At 36.3% G+C, this 18257-nt stretch overlaps 1 protein-coding gene across 1 annotated transcript; it reads right to left on the bottom strand.

Annotated features, from left to right (window-relative positions):
• Nucleotides 1-1309: 1309 nt before the first annotated feature.
• usp4 (ubiquitin specific peptidase 4 (proto-oncogene)) lies at nucleotides 1310-17218 on the bottom strand. The gene is made up of 22 exons (XM_051112502.1): nucleotides 17015-17218; nucleotides 15465-15592; nucleotides 13909-14039; nucleotides 13484-13610; nucleotides 13120-13265; nucleotides 12968-13029; nucleotides 12498-12641; nucleotides 12218-12335; nucleotides 11872-12045; nucleotides 11597-11755; nucleotides 11190-11414; nucleotides 11023-11106; nucleotides 10580-10674; nucleotides 9912-10094; nucleotides 9593-9819; nucleotides 9267-9491; nucleotides 9065-9135; nucleotides 7496-7611; nucleotides 7227-7376; nucleotides 5114-5217; nucleotides 3062-3150; nucleotides 1310-2968 (listed from the first exon to the last, which is right to left on the bottom strand). The coding sequence occupies exons 1-22, from the start codon at nucleotides 17161-17163 to the stop codon at nucleotides 2846-2848; spliced, it is 3030 nt and encodes a 1009-aa protein (XP_050968459.1). The 5' UTR covers nucleotides 17164-17218; the 3' UTR covers nucleotides 1310-2845.
• Nucleotides 17219-18257: the final 1039 nt, after the last annotated feature.

The following is an 18257-nucleotide window of genomic DNA, read 5'->3' on the forward strand; positions in this document are numbered from 1 at the left end:
TGAATTTAGAAAAATCCACAGCTGTTTTTTTATTATTTATTTTTTTTTTAGTGACAGTTGTTCATGAGTCCCTTGTTTGCCCTAAACAGTTAAACTGCCTGCTGTTCTTCAGAAAATCCTTCAGGTCCCACAAATTTTGAAGGACTCATGCAACTATTACAAAAGGTTCAAATGCATCAGAAGGAAAAACGACGCATTAAGAGCCAGGGGGTGAAAACTTTTGAACAGAAAGAGGATGTGTACGGTTTTCTTACTTTGCCTAAATATCTTTTTATTTCTTCTTTCATTTAATACTTCCCTTCAGTAGCTACAGAAGATACATGTTTCCCAGAAGACAAAATAAGTTTTAAATTTACCCTGATCTTCAAATTCAAAAAGTTTTCACCCCCCAACTCTTAATGCATTGCATTTCCTTCTGAAGCACCAGTGAGTGTTAGAACCTTCTGTAATAATTGCATATGAGTCCCTCAGTTGTCCTCAGTGTAAAAAGATGGATCTCAAAATCATACAGTCATTGTTGGAAAGGGTTCAAATACACAAAAATGCTGAAAAACCAAATAACCTGGGACCTGAAGGATTTTTCTGAAGAACAGCAGACAGTCAGGTAACAACACAGTATTAAGAATCAAGTGTATGTGAACTTTTGAACAGGCTCATTTTTATAAATTCAACTATTAATTTCTCTTGTGGACTATATTTAAACGTCTTTTACGTTAAATATCTTATTCAGGTCAGTACTACACTTACAGATTCCGCAAGGTGTAGGTAAACTTTTGACATCAACTGTTAGTTTTTAAATTATGATTATAAGATTTGGGATTTTAAAAATCTTAATTATTCCAAATATTTGACTGGTAGTTTTTATATTTGCCAGACATTATTAAATACACATAACAAAATTATCTAAATGCACACACATTATGTTGTAAAGATTCATTCATCAATTTCCATTTACAACAGCCAAAACCAGTGCTATTTTCAACATACATTCTCCACATATATTCAACAGTTGAACTTTCATTCCAATAATTTAACATTTTGTATCTACATTTATGTATTTGGCAGATGCTTTAATGCAAAGCAACTTGCACTGCATCCTTTTGGAATCAAACACATTACCTTAGTATCACTAGTGCAATATTCCACTGTTTGAACTATAAGAGCAACATTCTAAATAATATAAATAGCAAACACAAATAATGGCTAGGTATGTAGAATCATTTGAATAATCCTAAAAAATGATGCAAATTGATTTTGTTAATGTTACATAAGAGGCAAAAAAAAAAAAAAAATCAGCCATTATCTATAATCAGGCTTCCACGTTTTATTATATTTTCAATTCAAATAGGCTTTAATCAAAATCTGGTGTCGCACATGTTGGCATGATAAATAGAAGAACACAAAGCAGCTATGTACTGTGCCCCAGATTATGATTATGTACATCTATGCAAGAAAAGTCTATGAAATTACAAAAACAAAAAATGTTGAAATGGATGTTTTACTCATGAAGAAGCTGCAGGAGGAACAGCTTGAGTCAATAATCAGTTTGTGTCTGAAATTTTATAGCTGGATCCATAAATAACAACTCGGTGACTGCTAATACCATAGAGAGGTAAACACCAGGAACAACCATCTAGTTTTGCAGATTCAAAAATTGCATGCTGTTTTGCCACACAAAAAAAGAATATGCTTTGTGTATTACGTCCTTAGCAGTATGAAGCACTTGTCTTTTGAGCTTTGAGTTGTTGCTAAAGCCATCTGACACACATAATGCCACAACTAATCACATGGCAGATGTTCTGATGTACATCTACAGGTAATGATAAAAGCTATGCTTTTTATCTATAGGGTTGTTCTTAATTAGAACAACGTCCGTTTTCTGTTCCTCTTTGTCTTTGTTCAAGTGTCATAAATTTAGCACCACATTCGATATTCCGCTGTGCCAAAGTCATTTAGAAAGGAGAAAAATCCACCGGAAAGCAATTCAAATGGACTATTATAAAGCACAACCATCATATCAGATATAAAACGCTTTGCAAATGTCGGGCACGACCGTGACTTACGCTGTCCCGCTTGTAATTTTCATAAGCTTCCCTTTTGACATTTTTTGGGGCGTAAAGGCTGTTAGTATGAAAGCAACACCCCCCAAAAACCAACATGATAATAAACCTGACAGTTTGTGCCGAGCGACTTTCACCCTCCGGCATGGTATATTTAACAAATAGCGTGGCTTGTGATAGGATAAATGAAACATGGAGACAATATTTAATATAAGAGCGCAAGCTTCTCCGAGAGAATCTCTGTGCTTCTCACCACACGCTTAAGTTATTAAACACAGAGAGTCTATTCTTCACAGGAGGCACATGTTACAAGATGCTGATAGCTAGAGTCCAACGTAAGTGGGCAGAGGCATAATCGAAACATTTCAGATGAGCGTAAATGTTGCATACATAGTCTATGTCTAGGCATTTCCCCTCTCCTGATCTAGTTCATCTAACATTCATGTCGTCCAAAGAGAGGTTATATTGCCGTTTCACCCTCAATTCTCATTTCTGACTAAAAGAAATGAGCTTCTATGATCAGCAGGCATCGAGGTCCAAGAATAAAGTCTTTCATGTCACGCTTCAAACTAAAATTCTCTTTATTTATTATTAATATTCTTTTTTGGCTCTTGATAAAGACGCATGTGTGAAAGAAAAAAATTAAAATAAAGCTAAAAACAAAGGGCCTGTTTGTGAGCCTTTAATAGTCACTGAAGTAGCCAGGGATGTGCGTCGATGCATTGATGATTTCATCTTTATGTAGTTTTTGTTTCAGTGCCAGTCCGTGAAAGACTAAAAGAAACTCAGTTGGTGTCCATGTGGTCGTCCAGGGTCTCTGGAGCTCCTCCTAGTGATGCGGAGGGGGTAGATTTGGACGGCGTGTCCGCATCTCTGCGTTGGTAAAAGAGCACGTAGGCTGCTTTAGTCTGTGGAGAACAAAAAAAAGACCATTCTTAAGAGTCAATTGCCAGTTCACAACAATTGCTCGTTAACCACTGTGGAAAGCGTAGTAGTCTCACCACAATCTGATCCTCGGTTGCAGACGACACGCTGCTGTCGTCAAAGTAATACCATTTTCCATCCATCTTGTTCTTGCCGTACGCCGTGTCTGCAAGAGGAAATGAAACATCATGCTTACGTTGAACTTTGGCAAATCAAAAGCAAACCAAGTTATCATTTTCAGGCAGCAATACAATGACTGAAACGTAAATGATCAACTCTGTATTATAGTTTCTGTAGAAATCCATTAAACTCGAGATATCCAACTAGGTTGCAAAGGTGACCAAAGTGATAAAAGAAAGGAGAGAAGGCTGATTACACAACCTGCGAGTTGACCCCGTTATGTACTCATATGTTGTAAAATGACATAGTAAGGACGTGAATTCATTATTATTAAAGGAATAGTTCACACAAAAATGAAAATTCATTTATTACTCACCCTTCTGTCGTTCCAAACCTGGAAGACCTTCGTTCATCTTTGAACACAAATTAAGATATTTTTGATTTTGATTTTTTTTTTTGCCACTACCATGGTTAAGGCCCAGAAAGGTAGCATGGAAATTGATTTAAAAAAAAAAAAAAAAAAAAAAAAAAAAAAAAAAAACCACGACATAGGACTGGACGACATGGCCAAAAAAAATATCAAAATTTTTCATATCGATAATTATCACAATAAATGTCACATTTTTATTTCTTTCAAGTTTAAAGGCAGATTTTTGCTACAATGTGAAAGTTGTACAAAGCAGATGGCTGACTCTGCTTTAAACCATTCTTTATGGTCAGAACATGACAAACACCGTTTTTTTTTTTTTATTATTCTTTACACCAGCAATTTTTCCTTAAAGTAAGTATTTTAATAGAAAAAAAAAAAAAAGAATTCCGTAGTTCTTTTTTTTTTAAATGAGTAATATTGTTTCATATCAAGAAACAGGTTCGTGTCTCTTTAAAATACACATTTGGTTGGCACCAATAGCTTCGTGGTTAGTGCGCCGATATATGATGCCGTTCCGCGGCGGGCATCCCAAATTCGAATCCCAGCTCGTGGACCTTTCCCAATCCCACCCCCTTCTCTCTCTCTCACTTCGCTTCCTGTCCGACTACACTTTCCTATCTAAATAAAGGCATGAAAATGCCCAAAAATACAATGCACATTTGATAGTAGCTTGAGTTAGGATGCAGATGTAGGTTTATGTTCATTATCAAAATCAGTAATATCTGTAAAAAAAAACAAAAAAACATTTTGATAGTAGCATACAATTAGATCATGACCATAACAGTTAAAACCACAAATACAGCGCCTTAATACCATGGTAAAAATGTAATATGGTTTCTAGGTATCTGTATGAAAAACAGTAGTCTAACTAGCTATATCTATAGCTTATATACTGTAATTTTATTTCATTACTACTCCTTCAATACATTTAATGCATGTCTACATTAATAATATAATAAAATTCGACACGAATACCCACATTTTTAACAATACCATGGTGCAGTTAGTGCTACTACAGTAAATCTGGTAAATGTTGGCGAACGCATCTGCTCTAGTAAGTTCGCGCTACGCCGGCATTTGAACTTTGATCTGAGCCGATAAACGGGCCGAGTGGCGTTCTTTAAATGACTAGCGTTTTTCTGCTTTGCCTTTGGCGCATAAACATATCGAACATTTATCCAACTCTTGTTATCATGGAAATTTATATTGCACGATAATTATCATTATCAATTTATCGCCCAGTGACAGTCGTTATAATAATAAAGTCATCATTTTTGTCTTCTTTGTGTACAAAATATTCTCATAGTTTCATAAAATTAAGGTTGAACCACTGATATCACATAGACTTTATAATGTCTTAACTACCTTTCTGGGCCTTGAATTTAGTAGTTTGTTGCTGTCTATGCAGGGTCAGAAAGCTTGGATTTCATCAAAAATATCTGAATTTGTGGTCCTAAGTTGAACGAAGGTCTTACAAGTTTGGAAAAACATGAGGGTGAGTAATTAATGACAGAATTTTCGTTTTTGGTTGACCTGTACCTTTAAATAATGGGAATGTTGTGCAAATAGACTGACTTACAGTGGCCTCCACCCATTCCTCCATAATGGTTGGAAACAGCAATGAGGTCATAGACGTATGGGTCAGCTTTGGGGTCACAAACAAACTCTGACATGTTCAAGTCCCTGTGTGAGAAAGTTTACATTCATTTCCAAACATGAACTCACCAGAATGGCAGCAGTTTTCTGACAGATCATTTGTAAGCTTTCATTTGTTAAGTTATACTGTTGGATGAATCACCAACAGCAGGTGTGGCTGATCAAATAGTTTACTTTATTTTATTAATCTAGACATCAGTACTAGACTGCAGTTCTGGGTTAGTCTACTCCTTTTACAGTTATGAACAATGGATGGATTTGTCTGTCCAGACAAGCATGACTCAGCTTCCTAGAAATTGACACCAGGTGCAATCCACCTGACTTTTGTGCACTCTTTCCTGCTTCCTGTTCAGTAAGGTAACCCTAACCAAATTTAAATAGGATCAAGGCCTAATGCACATGGTAAATAAGACATTGAGGAAAAAAAGTTGCCTACAACTAAAATTAACTTGATGAAAATAAAAATCAGATGTATTAATACAAATTTACAGCACAGGTCAGATTATGTACCATCCCCAAATAGGCCTAAGACAATGACAAACTATCATCGGTCCTGGAGAGCCGCAGCCCTGCAGAGTTTTGCTTCAACCCTAATCAAACGCACCTGAACAAGCTAATCAAGGTCTGAAGGGTTACTAGAAAGCTACAGCCAGGTAAGTTTTAATTAGGGTTGGAGCGGAACTCTGCAGGGCTGCGGCTCTCCAGGACCGGAGTTCGCCACCCCTGGTATACACAGTACACTTATTTTGCGCCATCTGGTGGGAAGGTTACGGAAGCAATTTACATCAAGAGAACATTGACTGGTGTCTTATTTCAAGGGGGGGAAAAAAAAAAAAAAAAAAAAAAATATAATATATATATATATATATATATATATATATATATATATATATATATATATATATATATATATATATATATATATATATATATATATATATATATATATATATATATATATATATATATATATATATAAAACTATAAATGTAACTATTAAGACCAATCAAAAGTTTTTGGACATTAAAATTTTTGTTTTTTTAAGAAGTCTCTTTGGCTTACCAAGCCTGCATTTATTTGATCCAAAATACAGTAATTAAAAAATAAATAAATAAATAAACAACTGTACAATTTTAAAATATTTTACCATTTAAAGCAACTGCTTTCTATTTAAATGTATTTTAAAATGTAATTTTTTCCTGTGATTTTAAAGCTGAATTTTTAGATTCATTACTCCAGTCTTCAGTGTCACATGATCCTTCAGAAATCATTTTCATATGCCGATTTGCTGCTCAAAAAATAAAATAAAATAAAAAATAAAAAAAAACAGCTGAGTACATTTTTTTTCCAAGTTTCTTTGATGAACAGAAATTCAGAAGAACACTTATCTGAAATAGAAATCTTTTGCAACATTATAAATGTTATTATAATTACTTCTGATCAATTTAAAGCATCCTTGCTAAATAAAATTTCCATAATTTAAAAAACCAAAAAAAAAAACAAAAAAAAAAAAACCAACAACAACTGACTAAACTTTTGAATGGTATAAACTTGTGAATGGTATAGTGTATAATGTTACAAAAGCTCTTTACTTCAGATAAATGCTGATCTTTGGATCTTTCTATTCATTAAAGAATCCTGAAAAAAATAAAAATAAAATGAAAAAAATATTTGTTGAACAGCAAATCAGCATATTAGAATGATTTCTGAAGGATCATGTGACACTGAAGACTGAAGTAATGGAGCTGAAAATGTATCTTTGATCACAGGAATAAATTACATTTTACAATAGTAAACATATTTCAAAATTGTACAGTTTTTGCTGTACTTCAGATCAAATAAATGCAAGACTTGTTGATCAGAAGAGACTTCTTTAAAAAAAATAAATAAATAAATAAAAATAAAAATCTTACTGTTCAAAAACTTTTGACTGCTAGTGTATCGTAAATTATAATTTTAAACGTAAAGAAAAAAAAAAAATTATATATCCTTCAATTTTGTCTGCAACAGTTCAGACACATCTGCAACAGGCTTACCTAATTGGAAAGTCTACAACAGTATCGAGCTTGTCTCTCCAGCAGCGGTTGTAAGAGAAGCGCTTCAGATGTACAACCAGAATGCGCGGGAGAGACCACAGGTCAAACTTCTTCGTGGCCTGCTGGTGTTTCTTACACGTGGGGCAGTACCTGCAAAGGAGCACAGCAATCATTAAAACAGTACTAAATGTGGTTATACTTTGGTCAAACATTTGACCTTGAAAGTAAGAGTGCTTCATGATGTGTAATAATTTGAGGTTCCTCCTCACCAGGGGTCGTGTTCTCCTAGGGTCTCCATTGTAGTAAAGAGCTCGATGCATTCTCGTAAAGCTACTGTGGTCTTCTTCTTCTGAGCATGTAGCATGCTCTCATGTTTGTCATAGGCCTGGAACGAGACTTGACATTAATGTCTGAAGAGACTTAAGAGGTAGCTAAAAGAAAAGGCTGATTAGTCAGTTTTTGTGAGGATAATTGTAGACTTTAGGGGTGTAATGGTATATACAAATACACGTATTTGTACCAAAAATTTCAGCACTGCATGTGCTCATCGTCAGTGTGTGCAGAATGCAATATTAAACACTTGGGAGGGGACAACATTGTTTATATAGACGTACTGTGCTGCAGCAAACACATCTGACAAATAGTGTGAGCTGCTGCCAGATAAGTACACAATTCAAGATCATGAAAAATGAGACATGCTTGAAACTGAATCATAAACCTAAGTGGCTTGCTTTACTGTCAAATGTGTTTGATGAATTAAAGACATTTTCCTCAGAGCACAACTGACATCTTATGGTTGCAAATTTGTAACATGTACAGATAAGTACACAAGTATTAACCTGACAGCAAGCAAGTCTATGTTTAACTTCAAACTTCAATGAATGAGTGCACATATGCGTCAAATAGAGTGGATTAGAATTAGAACAGAAAATTAACATATTCTGCATCCAGAAGTGTAAGCACTGCAAATCTATTCCCCCACTTGCAAGAGCACCATAAACTACAATGTATTTTGAAAGACATATTTTCTAAATGTAAAGATACAGTTTTCAGCAAACCATTCTTTAATACATATATTTAAAAAAATAAATTCCCCTGCTGTACCAAAAATATGCCGCATCATGACTTCAAAACCAAGGTGCATTACAAATCATCATTTTTGTGTACCTAATAGACACCTTTCTTGACCATTGTATAGGGCTGGAAGATTTTTCCAATTTTATTAATTAAATTGAATTTAATGTTTTGCTACTATTTTAATTTTTAGAAATTGAGGAATCAATTTTAATAGAAATATTACCAAACGTTAGAATTAGACACTTTGACAACAACAAATTAAGCGCATCAACTAGATAATTTATAAGTTTGAAGTAAGATTTAAAAAAAAAAAAAAAAAAAAAAATTTAAGTAAATGGTAAAAATGTAAGTGACAGTAAATAAATGCTGTTTTTTTATTTCTATTAAGAGAATCGTGAAAAATAAGTATCACCATTTCCACAAAAAAATATTAAACAACTGTTTACAACATCAATAATAATTAAAAAAAAAAAAAAATTGAATCTGCTAATTAGAAACATTTCTGAAGGATCATTACACTGCAGACTGAAGTAATAGCTGCTGAAAATTCAGTTTTGCATCACAGGAATAAATTATATTTTAAAATACACAAATAGAAATAAGTTATTTAACAATACCGCATAATATTACCATTATTACTGTATTTTTAAATCAAATTAATGCAACTTAAGTATAATAGACTTTTTTCAAAAACATTTTTAAATTATTAAAACTTTTGAACAGTAGTGTAATTTTGCACAGTTTATGAAACAGAGCATTACCTCAGCCTCCTGGTCATCGTAGCACAATTTCTTTGTGTCCGAGTCCCAATCAATGGCTACTGTAGAGTGAGCTGTAGAAAGGAATATATATTAGTTTTACTTTAAGGACAGGAGCAAGTGATCCTAAAGAGTCAGTCACATCAGAATCCACCCGATTCATCTGATTAATTTACAGTATCGAATGTAAAAAGCTAATAGTTACTTGTGAGCTTTAAGAGATTGCCATCAAATGGGAGAGAACTGATGTTTGCTGTGCCATAGGAGTTGACCATGCTGAAAGAAAAGAGTTTTGGCCGAGAAGTAAAAGATTTTCCACTGCTGCTATTGGGCCCATTCTCTGGTTCTGAATCCTCCTCTCCATCCACAGTGTCTGAGTGGCTGTTCTCTGGTTCTGGACTCTCCTGGTGATCCATGGCTTCCTCATCACCTGAAACAAATGAATACAACACAGTCAGATCTGCATCTAATGTCTGTGGGAAAAGAAATTTTGAAATGGACACACACTTGTGAATAGTTTAAGTGCCCTACCATCGCAAACTCCATTGGGGCCGTTGCAGGTTCCAGAGTGGTTGCTGCTGTTGGATCCAGCGCTGCAGGAAGCTCCATCTGAAACTGGGCTGCTGCAGCCACTCAGCCCTGTGCTGTGACTTGACACTGAAGCGAGGCATTCTGGTGATTGGCTGCTGCTAGAGGATGTGGCCGAAGCAGATGCTCTACTGTCAGTAATGGTACCCTGTGAACGTTTAACGTAACGCCTAAAACAAAAGATAGATATAAAAGGTCAACCAAGTTTGCAGTGACAGAACTGGTGTAAAATTTAAATCGACCACCAAAGCACAACACGAACCCGATCCTCTCAAGCACGCGCTCATAGAGGGTATCCACGGTGAGGTTGTGGCGCGGGACTGTGATGAGAAGAGGCTGGCCGAAAAGCATTGTGCTCGAAGAGCCTCCACTGTGCTTGGCATGCCTCTCTCTAAAGTACACTGGCAGGTTCATCTTCTCACTATCTTCCTCTAACACCTCATAACTGAACCACAACAGACACAATCAGTAAGAGGCCCACTAACTTAGCTGAATGGCAAAACTTACAGTATGCAAAACATTAATAAACATATGCTACAGTTCAGAAGTTTAGGGTCAGTAAAAGTTTGTTTGTTTGTTTTAAGAAATTAATATTTTTACTTAGCAAAGAGGCATTAAATAGAACAAAAGACATTTACAATATCACAAAACACTTCCTGTGCAGCCTGAGTGAGTATGTGACAGAGACTCGTGCAGAATTCAAAACAAAAGTGCAACGGCACTCATATAAGCACCAAATCAGCATATTAGAATGATTTGTGAAAGATCATGTGACACCAAAGACTGGAGTTTATAGCAGCAAAAATTCAGATTTGACAAAAGAATAAATTGCATTTAAAATGTACTAAAACAGAAAACAGTTATGTGAAATTGTATTATTTCAACAAAAAATAAAAAACTTTTGACCTGTAAATTTAAGAAATGACCTACATAAAAATGTCATCCTTTTCCATGATGTGATTGAGACCGTCATCCCGTTTGTAGATTTTGTGGAATCTGTGATTGTAAACATCTGCCACAATCATCTAGAAAACAGGAAAAACAATCTCAGGCTCTGCTAGAAATATAAACCAATGTTATATAAAAGCAAGCAGGAAATTAAACAGTTCATCCAAATGAGAAAACAGCCATCATTTACTCGAACTCATTTTGTTCTAATATGACTTTCATTATGTAATGAAACACAAAAATAAATATTTTCTCTATTTATCAGAAGAATCCAGTAACTTGGGGCTGTCAAAAATCACATGCTCTTTTCTAAGATAGCCATATGGGTTTATAACAGCATGGGAGGTTGGTAAATGATGGCGATTTTTAATTTTTGACAGAACAGTTGTTAGGTTGCACTTAGAAGGGAACCACAGAAGTCTTACATTTTCTGAAGGAACTCCAGACAGCTTGGCCAAAGCGCTGCACAGGTCTGCCACTACACCCATTTTGGGAACAACTACACGATACTGAAAGACAACACATGGATATTTTAGCCCACTTTCTGAACCAAAAACACTCAGACCAATGTTTTCAGGAAAACAGTTCTTACTTGCATGGGTCTAAACTGTGGGTCAGTGCGGACCAGGAACACCTCCATAGTGCGATCCTTTTTCATGGGCAGGGGCAGCGTGAGGTAGCAGAAGGGGTCAAAGGTAACTGAAACTTTGGAGCACTCTGGGCAAACCAGCGTAGATTTGAACAAGCCATGGAAGATGTCCACGATTATGGAATCGTTCCGCAACCGGTGATTCGCCCAGGCTTCCTTGGCTACAATCTACAGTCAAATGAGATACCCACAATTCAATTTAAAACTTAAGGGCCAAATGCCTTAAATATTATAGTGCTTATTCCCTAGTACAACTGAAACAATAGCTTTTTCCTAGTCAGCCTACTTCTGTATTTTGTTTCCAACTAAAACAGCATGCTGTGGTTTACACGTAATGATGTGATGTTTACCTCATCAGGCCGTCCCTCAGCATCTCTCAGGGCCAGATAAGGCTTTTTCTTAACACGGTTAAGGTCCTCATGTAGGCCGTCCAGCAGAAAGGCCAGCAGCTCCTGAGAGTCTTGTTGCTGGTATCCTGAGAACTGCGGGGCAAAACGACCCACCTGGGTCTGACCAGAGAAAGAAGATAAGTTTTAAAATTCAGAATGAATTATAACGGTCTATGTCAAAACGGCCAGTGAGTTCCATAGTAGCTTTAGCCTCTGTAGTCTAAAGATTCACTCACTTTAAAAGTGCGTGGAGCCACATAGCTGCTCCGACTAAGCCACATCTGTTTGACCAGATCTGCGTAGGCCTCTGCAATCTCCCCTCGCATCCCTAATGGATTTTCCCGGTTGATCTCCGCTTCGTACCGGTCCTCCAGGAAATATTCCGTTAGAGGGGGAGTGTTGCTCAGGCACTGAAATAAAAAAGTCACTTAGAATTAGGAGGAGATGTCTAAAAATCAAGAAACCAGGGTTTGGCTGCTAGATGTTGTAACTGGGCCCAAAAAGCATTGTTCTTTTATTCAGCAGTGCCCATGTGGCATATTTCAAAACATACCGTTTTAGTGAATGTTCATGTTTGTGTACCTGAAGGGCAGAGTTCATGAAGCAGGTGTTGCCCAGGTTGCTCAGACCACAGAGGCCTGGTTGAGCGGCAGATTCTCTGTAACTGTAAGAGGAGCTGTAGGAGTTGTAACTTCCCAATCTGCAAAATGTATGATGGACATTCACCAGTTTACACCATTACAATCAGGTCAACCAAATACTGAATGCAAGAAAACCTGACCCTATTTAAACTCTCCCAGTAAATAACTAGTTTAACCGGAGTAATTTAGGACTGTTTAATGTCAGTAATCTTCCAGCTAACCTGTTGCCAGAAGTACTGTTGTTCAGCATGTAGCTAGAGTTGCTATTGCTATCCCCATTTGTTATAGTGGAGGATATGGTGGCAGATGAGTTTGAAGAGAGTTTTGGGGAGGTTGTATAATTCCGAGAGGTGGAAGTACTGGACCTAAGGATAAAAATCAAAGAATTTGGTTAGGGTTAGGAAAATAACAAAACGCAGTCATTATACAATTCTCCGAAATTCTCTATACTGCACGCAAATTCAGGCTACCTAAAAAAAAAAAAAAAAAAAAAAAAAAAAAAAAAAAAAAAACTTGCGTACACAAGCCCAGACCTGACATGAGATTTGATCGTAGCCACCGCTCACACCCATATTGCTAAAATAAAAAAAGCTTTGCGTAGAAATGACCATATGCCCAATTTTCTGTTGTACATTCGTTTCATAAATGAGGCCTATTAAGTGTGAAAATTATCTAAACTACATGTACATACTTGGAATGGCAGGTCTGTCTGGGCCATGTGCCATCCTCATTCTTCTTCTCTATAACAAGAACCTGAGGAGTGAGATGAGATTGAATGTGAACTCATAAATTGTCAGTCTCAAACCAACCACAACTGGAATGGAATGCAGCACAATTATTTACCTGGCCCTGAAAAAGCCCTGCGTCCTGTACAGTGCTGTCAAGCTTGTTAAGTTGTTCATAAGTGTTACTCATATATTTATTCCAGAGTCGGGTTTCCTTTTCAGATGGGATATCAAATAAAGACCTCATCTCCTTTTCAATAGTATCTAGAGGGGGCAAAAATTGATCAGTTAAAACAAAGATTGTTCACAAGGTCTGCATAATTTTTATTAGATCAATTTTGAGTTCAAAAACATAAAACGAATGAACAGTTTTCAGTACCTAGTACCAGCAGCTTTTAGTCGTGGTAATGGATATGATCAGTGATGCAAATACTATTGATGAGAAAAACTGATATTTTCTGGAAGGCTTGTAAGTCTCATACCTATAGTGTCTGCTTTGCTGAAATGGCGGGTGACAACTTTGTCCATGTTGTCGTTTTCACACAGGTTCAACTCAAGCAAATACACTTCCACTTTACAGTGCTTCACAAACATTCCATGTTCAACAACCTGTAAAACAAGTAAAAAAAAAAAAAAAAAAAAAAAAAAAATCATAAACACATAGAAAAACAAAACTACAAGCTTTCAAAGCAATTCAGTCTGCACCTCAACTCAGTTAATTACACTTTAATTAACCATTTAACTGTGTTTAAACCTAATTAAACCCTGCCTGTAATCACTTGAGTATATCAGACATGGGTAAATACAGGAATTAAAAAAAAAAAAAAAAAAAAACAGAAAACCAAGACGTTACCACTATATGAAAAACTACAAAGAAAAATACAATATGCAAAGAAAGATGTGCAACCTTTCTGATGATGGGTTTCTGACCCTCCAAACAGCCATACCAGCTGACCAGTTTATTCCAGGCCTCTGTAGGCACTAAAACATAGTCTAACTCATCTATGAGATGCTCTTTCAACGTCTGGGCCTCATGATCTACGATACAGAAAGAAAAGGGAAAAATCATTAGAAAACACATTACACGTTATTAAACACTATACTGTATAATCCAAAAGAATGATCCATGCTAGACTCAGATTTTGCGTGGTGCAACACAACTTAAAATAGTTTTGATGGCTTTCAAATGCAGGTTAATCTGAAAAGAGTTACCTTAAAAATCAAAAATTCTGTCATTATTTATTCACCTTCAAGTTGTTTCAAGTTTTTTGACTTTCTTTTTGAAGGGTGCAAAAACTGTCTGAGGAACAAAATGCATTTGTGGTTAGCCTAGCCAAACCAAACCAGGATTTCCAGGGAAAGAATCTTGACAACATTCGTGTTTGTTCTTATTTCTGGTCAGGTAGGTAAAATATTAGGCTAATATCTTAATACTGCTTGTGTGCATCCTTTACCACCTATTAACTTCAGTTTGTCAAAACATTGCACCCTTTTCTTCTGAAATCATGCTTTGGGTGGAAATAAAAAAATAAAAAAATAAAAAAATCATTTTATTAGCTACACAATGAAAATCTTACCCAGTGTTAATTCAAATTATTTCATTATTACTTAACTTGAACAAATCAGTGATCAGTGAAAACACCTGATTCATATGATTTACTGTATATGGTTTAAAGGAGAAGTCCACTTCTAGAGCAACAATTTACAAAATGTACTCACCCCCTTGTCATCCAAGATGTTCATGTCGGTCTTTCCTCAGTCGTAAAGAAATGGTGTTTTTTGCTAAAAATTTCAGGATTTTTCTCCATATAATGGACTGCTATGGTGCTCCGAGTTTGAACTTCCAAAATGCAGTTTAAATGCAGCTTCATTTAAGCATTTGAGATTAAAATGCAATGAAATTGTATTTTTTTTTAATGAAAATAACAAGCGCTTTGCTAGATAAGACCCTTCTTCCTTGGCTGGGATCATTTACAATTACATTTGGGATCGTTTGAAGCATTTAAACTGCATTTTGGAAGTTCAAACTCAGGGCACCATATCAGTCCAATATGTGGAGAAAAATCCTGAAATGTTTTCCTCAAAAAACACAATTTCTTTACGACTGAAGAAGGAAAGACATGAACATCTTGGATGACAAGGGGGGAGTACATTATCGCTAAATTGTTGTTCTGGAAGTGGACTTCTCCTTTAAAATCTCCTTTTGTGCTGCACTGAAGAAATAAAGTTGCGAAATAAAGTACATTGTAGGCTCCTAAAAAAATCAATTTAGCCTCTGAATTGAATATTAACATACATAACTGAATAAGAATTCTCTGAAAAAGCTCTGATAAAAAATAAGTCTCCAGTATTATTATTAAAAAAAAAAAAAAAAAAAAAAAAAAAAAAAATCATTTTACTGGTGGGGAAAAAATGAATAAGAGAATGTGAACAAAGATAGGCAAAACAATCAACATTCATTACCTGAAAAGAGCCCAGAGTTATCAATGGGTCCCGGGTATAGATTGTGCTCTCCAACATTGTACAAATCCCAGCTGTCAAAGCCCACATATTTCTTCCACTGTTTGAACCACCGGCTGTCAATCAAATACCTAAACAAGTGGAACAATAACTGGAGATCAGTGAAAAGTCAGGAGAAAAGGACAATTAATGATTTCCCTCCTAAAATATTTGGGCTAAACTAACGGCAAAGCAATTGCTGTTCCACATTTACAAATATAGAACAGTCAATAAGGAGGTCTTTCTTAAGCTCATCTAAAGTAGGAACTTGTTCCACTACATAAGCTTGTTAGCACTTGATTCCACTCTGCCAAGGGACAGACATTACTGTCCACTTTCATTGTAGGGAAAAAATGAAAGTGAAAGTTAACAGAAGCTGTCATTAATTTTATGCTTAACATGTCATTTTAAATTCAACAAAAAGGCAAAGCGTTATAACAAAAACTGAACTATCGGTTTATTTAAAATGTTAAATTGTAATTAAAATATGCAGCCAAATTAAGAGAACACTGGCCAAATTAACAACACAAGTTACATGTTTGAGTAAATTAAATAGTTATAGTACAAGTCCATACACTCAAGGCACTATTAATCCTACTGAAACATAAATATCGTCCTTTCGATTGAGTCACTAGTCTCTTCACTTGTTAAAACTCGTCAGTCTGCTTTCAAAATAAAAGTGGACTGGTCATGCAAAAACTTACATATAATAACGAGTTTGAAGTCTAAATATTGTGTATATATTTTGGGCGTTTAACCTTTACTAAAGTCAAATGTACATGTTGTGTATTTATTGTGCATTATCTGTCCCATAAACTCTTCTAATGCCAAACAACATTGTGAGTGACTGGGTGTTATCCAGTAGCCATGACAAAGCAATGCCTCACTGTAATACTGGTCTAGGTAGCTTAGTCCTCGTCACAACTTCACAGGGAGGAGTTTGTCCGTTATTTTAATCTAGTTTGACAGTTTCTCTAAAATAAGAATGACGTCTGACAGAAATGAACACTTAACCCGTCAATGAAACGCAAACTAGCCTGGCTAACTAGCCTCGGCTAATGAAGTGCCTTACATGCCTGACGCTACTTTGGCATGTAGCTTATCAGAGAACTGATAACCGACAACGGGGTATTTGAGTTTATTTACCAACCCTTCAGCTACTGACGTGTCTGAATACGTCTTATTTTTTCATAAATGAGACATTTAAGCAGAAGAACCGAGGAGGAATGCGAAGCTAAGGCTGGGTAACCTGTGCTAACTAGCTACAAGACAGCTTCCTCGTTTTCTAACCGATATAAATAGTGGTAAATCCTTATTACAGTGAACCGCTCGCTTTCCCTGTAGACCTCCTCGGTAATAATAGCAGCCGTCTAGTTAATGGGTGTTAGCGGAGCAGGTGGCTGTCCACAGCCCGGCTAGTGAGGAGATTTCCGGCAGCCGGTGTCTCCGTCAGTAGGCCTGAGCTGATGCCGACAAGCGTGCCTTGACTTCGGCTTCACATAAAAACCTCTTACCACTCGTCTCCCTTTCGAAGTGGCGTTTTCAGCAGTGTGCCGATGCTCTGCTTTTGACTTTCGGTGGACGGTACTGGTGTCTGTGTGATCACCGGCTTCTCGTCAGGGTCCGAAGCGTTACCCGACTCGGGTCCGCCTCCCTCCGCCATCGTGCAGCGAGTGAACCCGCAGTGACCGCGAGCGCGCTGAAGTATACTGGGGACGCGCAGCGCTAGAGGGAGCGCGCATACTTGGCTGCCTAATTTAACTAGAAGTTACATGCATAACGGTACTCGGCAACATGATACTCAGATATTGAAAATAAATTTTTGTGTTCTTCATGAGTAATTAGGGCTCTGAGAAGATTGCTGACAGCAGCTACAGTCATTTTGACTGATAGGACCTGTTGCCAAATTGTTCCTGAAATTGTTTTTCTATTGCATTACGCTTTAAATAGCGTATTTGGTTTAATTCAAGCGCAACCCATACAAGAAAACCGATGTCCGATCCATGAACGAATCCTCATCTGAGTCGAATTTCAATGAATCAATTGAACCGGTTCGCAAAACACATGTGGCTGGCTGCAAAAACTGCTTAGATTAGTCTTAACATTTAGTCATCTTTTTTCCTCTGCAAGACTGGTCATAACTTTCTGAAGTCAGCTGAATTCAATAAGACTGATTGCTACTTCGTTAAGGTCAAACCAGTTCTTAATACACAGTCTTAAAGGAGTAGTTCACTTCCAGAACCAAAATTTACTGATGATGTACTCACCCCCTTTTCATCCAACATGTTCATGTCTTTATTTATTCAGCTGTAAAGAAATTATGTTTTTTGAGGAAACTATTTCGGGATTTCTCTCCATATAATGGATATCTATGGTGCCCCTGAGTTTGAACTTCCAAAATGCAGTTTAATTGCAGCTTCAAAGGGCTCTAAACGATCCCAGCCAAGGAAGAAGGGTCTTATCTAGCGAAACGATCAGTTATTTTAAAAAAAAAAAAAAAAAAAGTGCAATTAATTTTTTTTTAACCACAAACGCTCATCTTGGTCTAGCTCTGCATGAACTGTGTATTCCTGACAGTTAGGGTATGTCAAAAAACTCTTATCTCATTTTCTCCTCCAACTTTAAAATCGTCCTACATCACTGCAGAAGTACCAACCCAGTGTTTACAAAGTGAACATGCAAAGATCAAACACCTTTTACAAAAAGGTAAAACAGTGATGTAGGACGATTTTGAAGTTGGAGGAGAAAATGAATTGG

Source organism: Labeo rohita, chromosome 6, assembly GCF_022985175.1.
Source record: "Labeo rohita strain BAU-BD-2019 chromosome 6, IGBB_LRoh.1.0, whole genome shotgun sequence".
NCBI classification, from domain to species: Eukaryota; Metazoa; Chordata; class Actinopteri; order Cypriniformes; family Cyprinidae; genus Labeo; species Labeo rohita.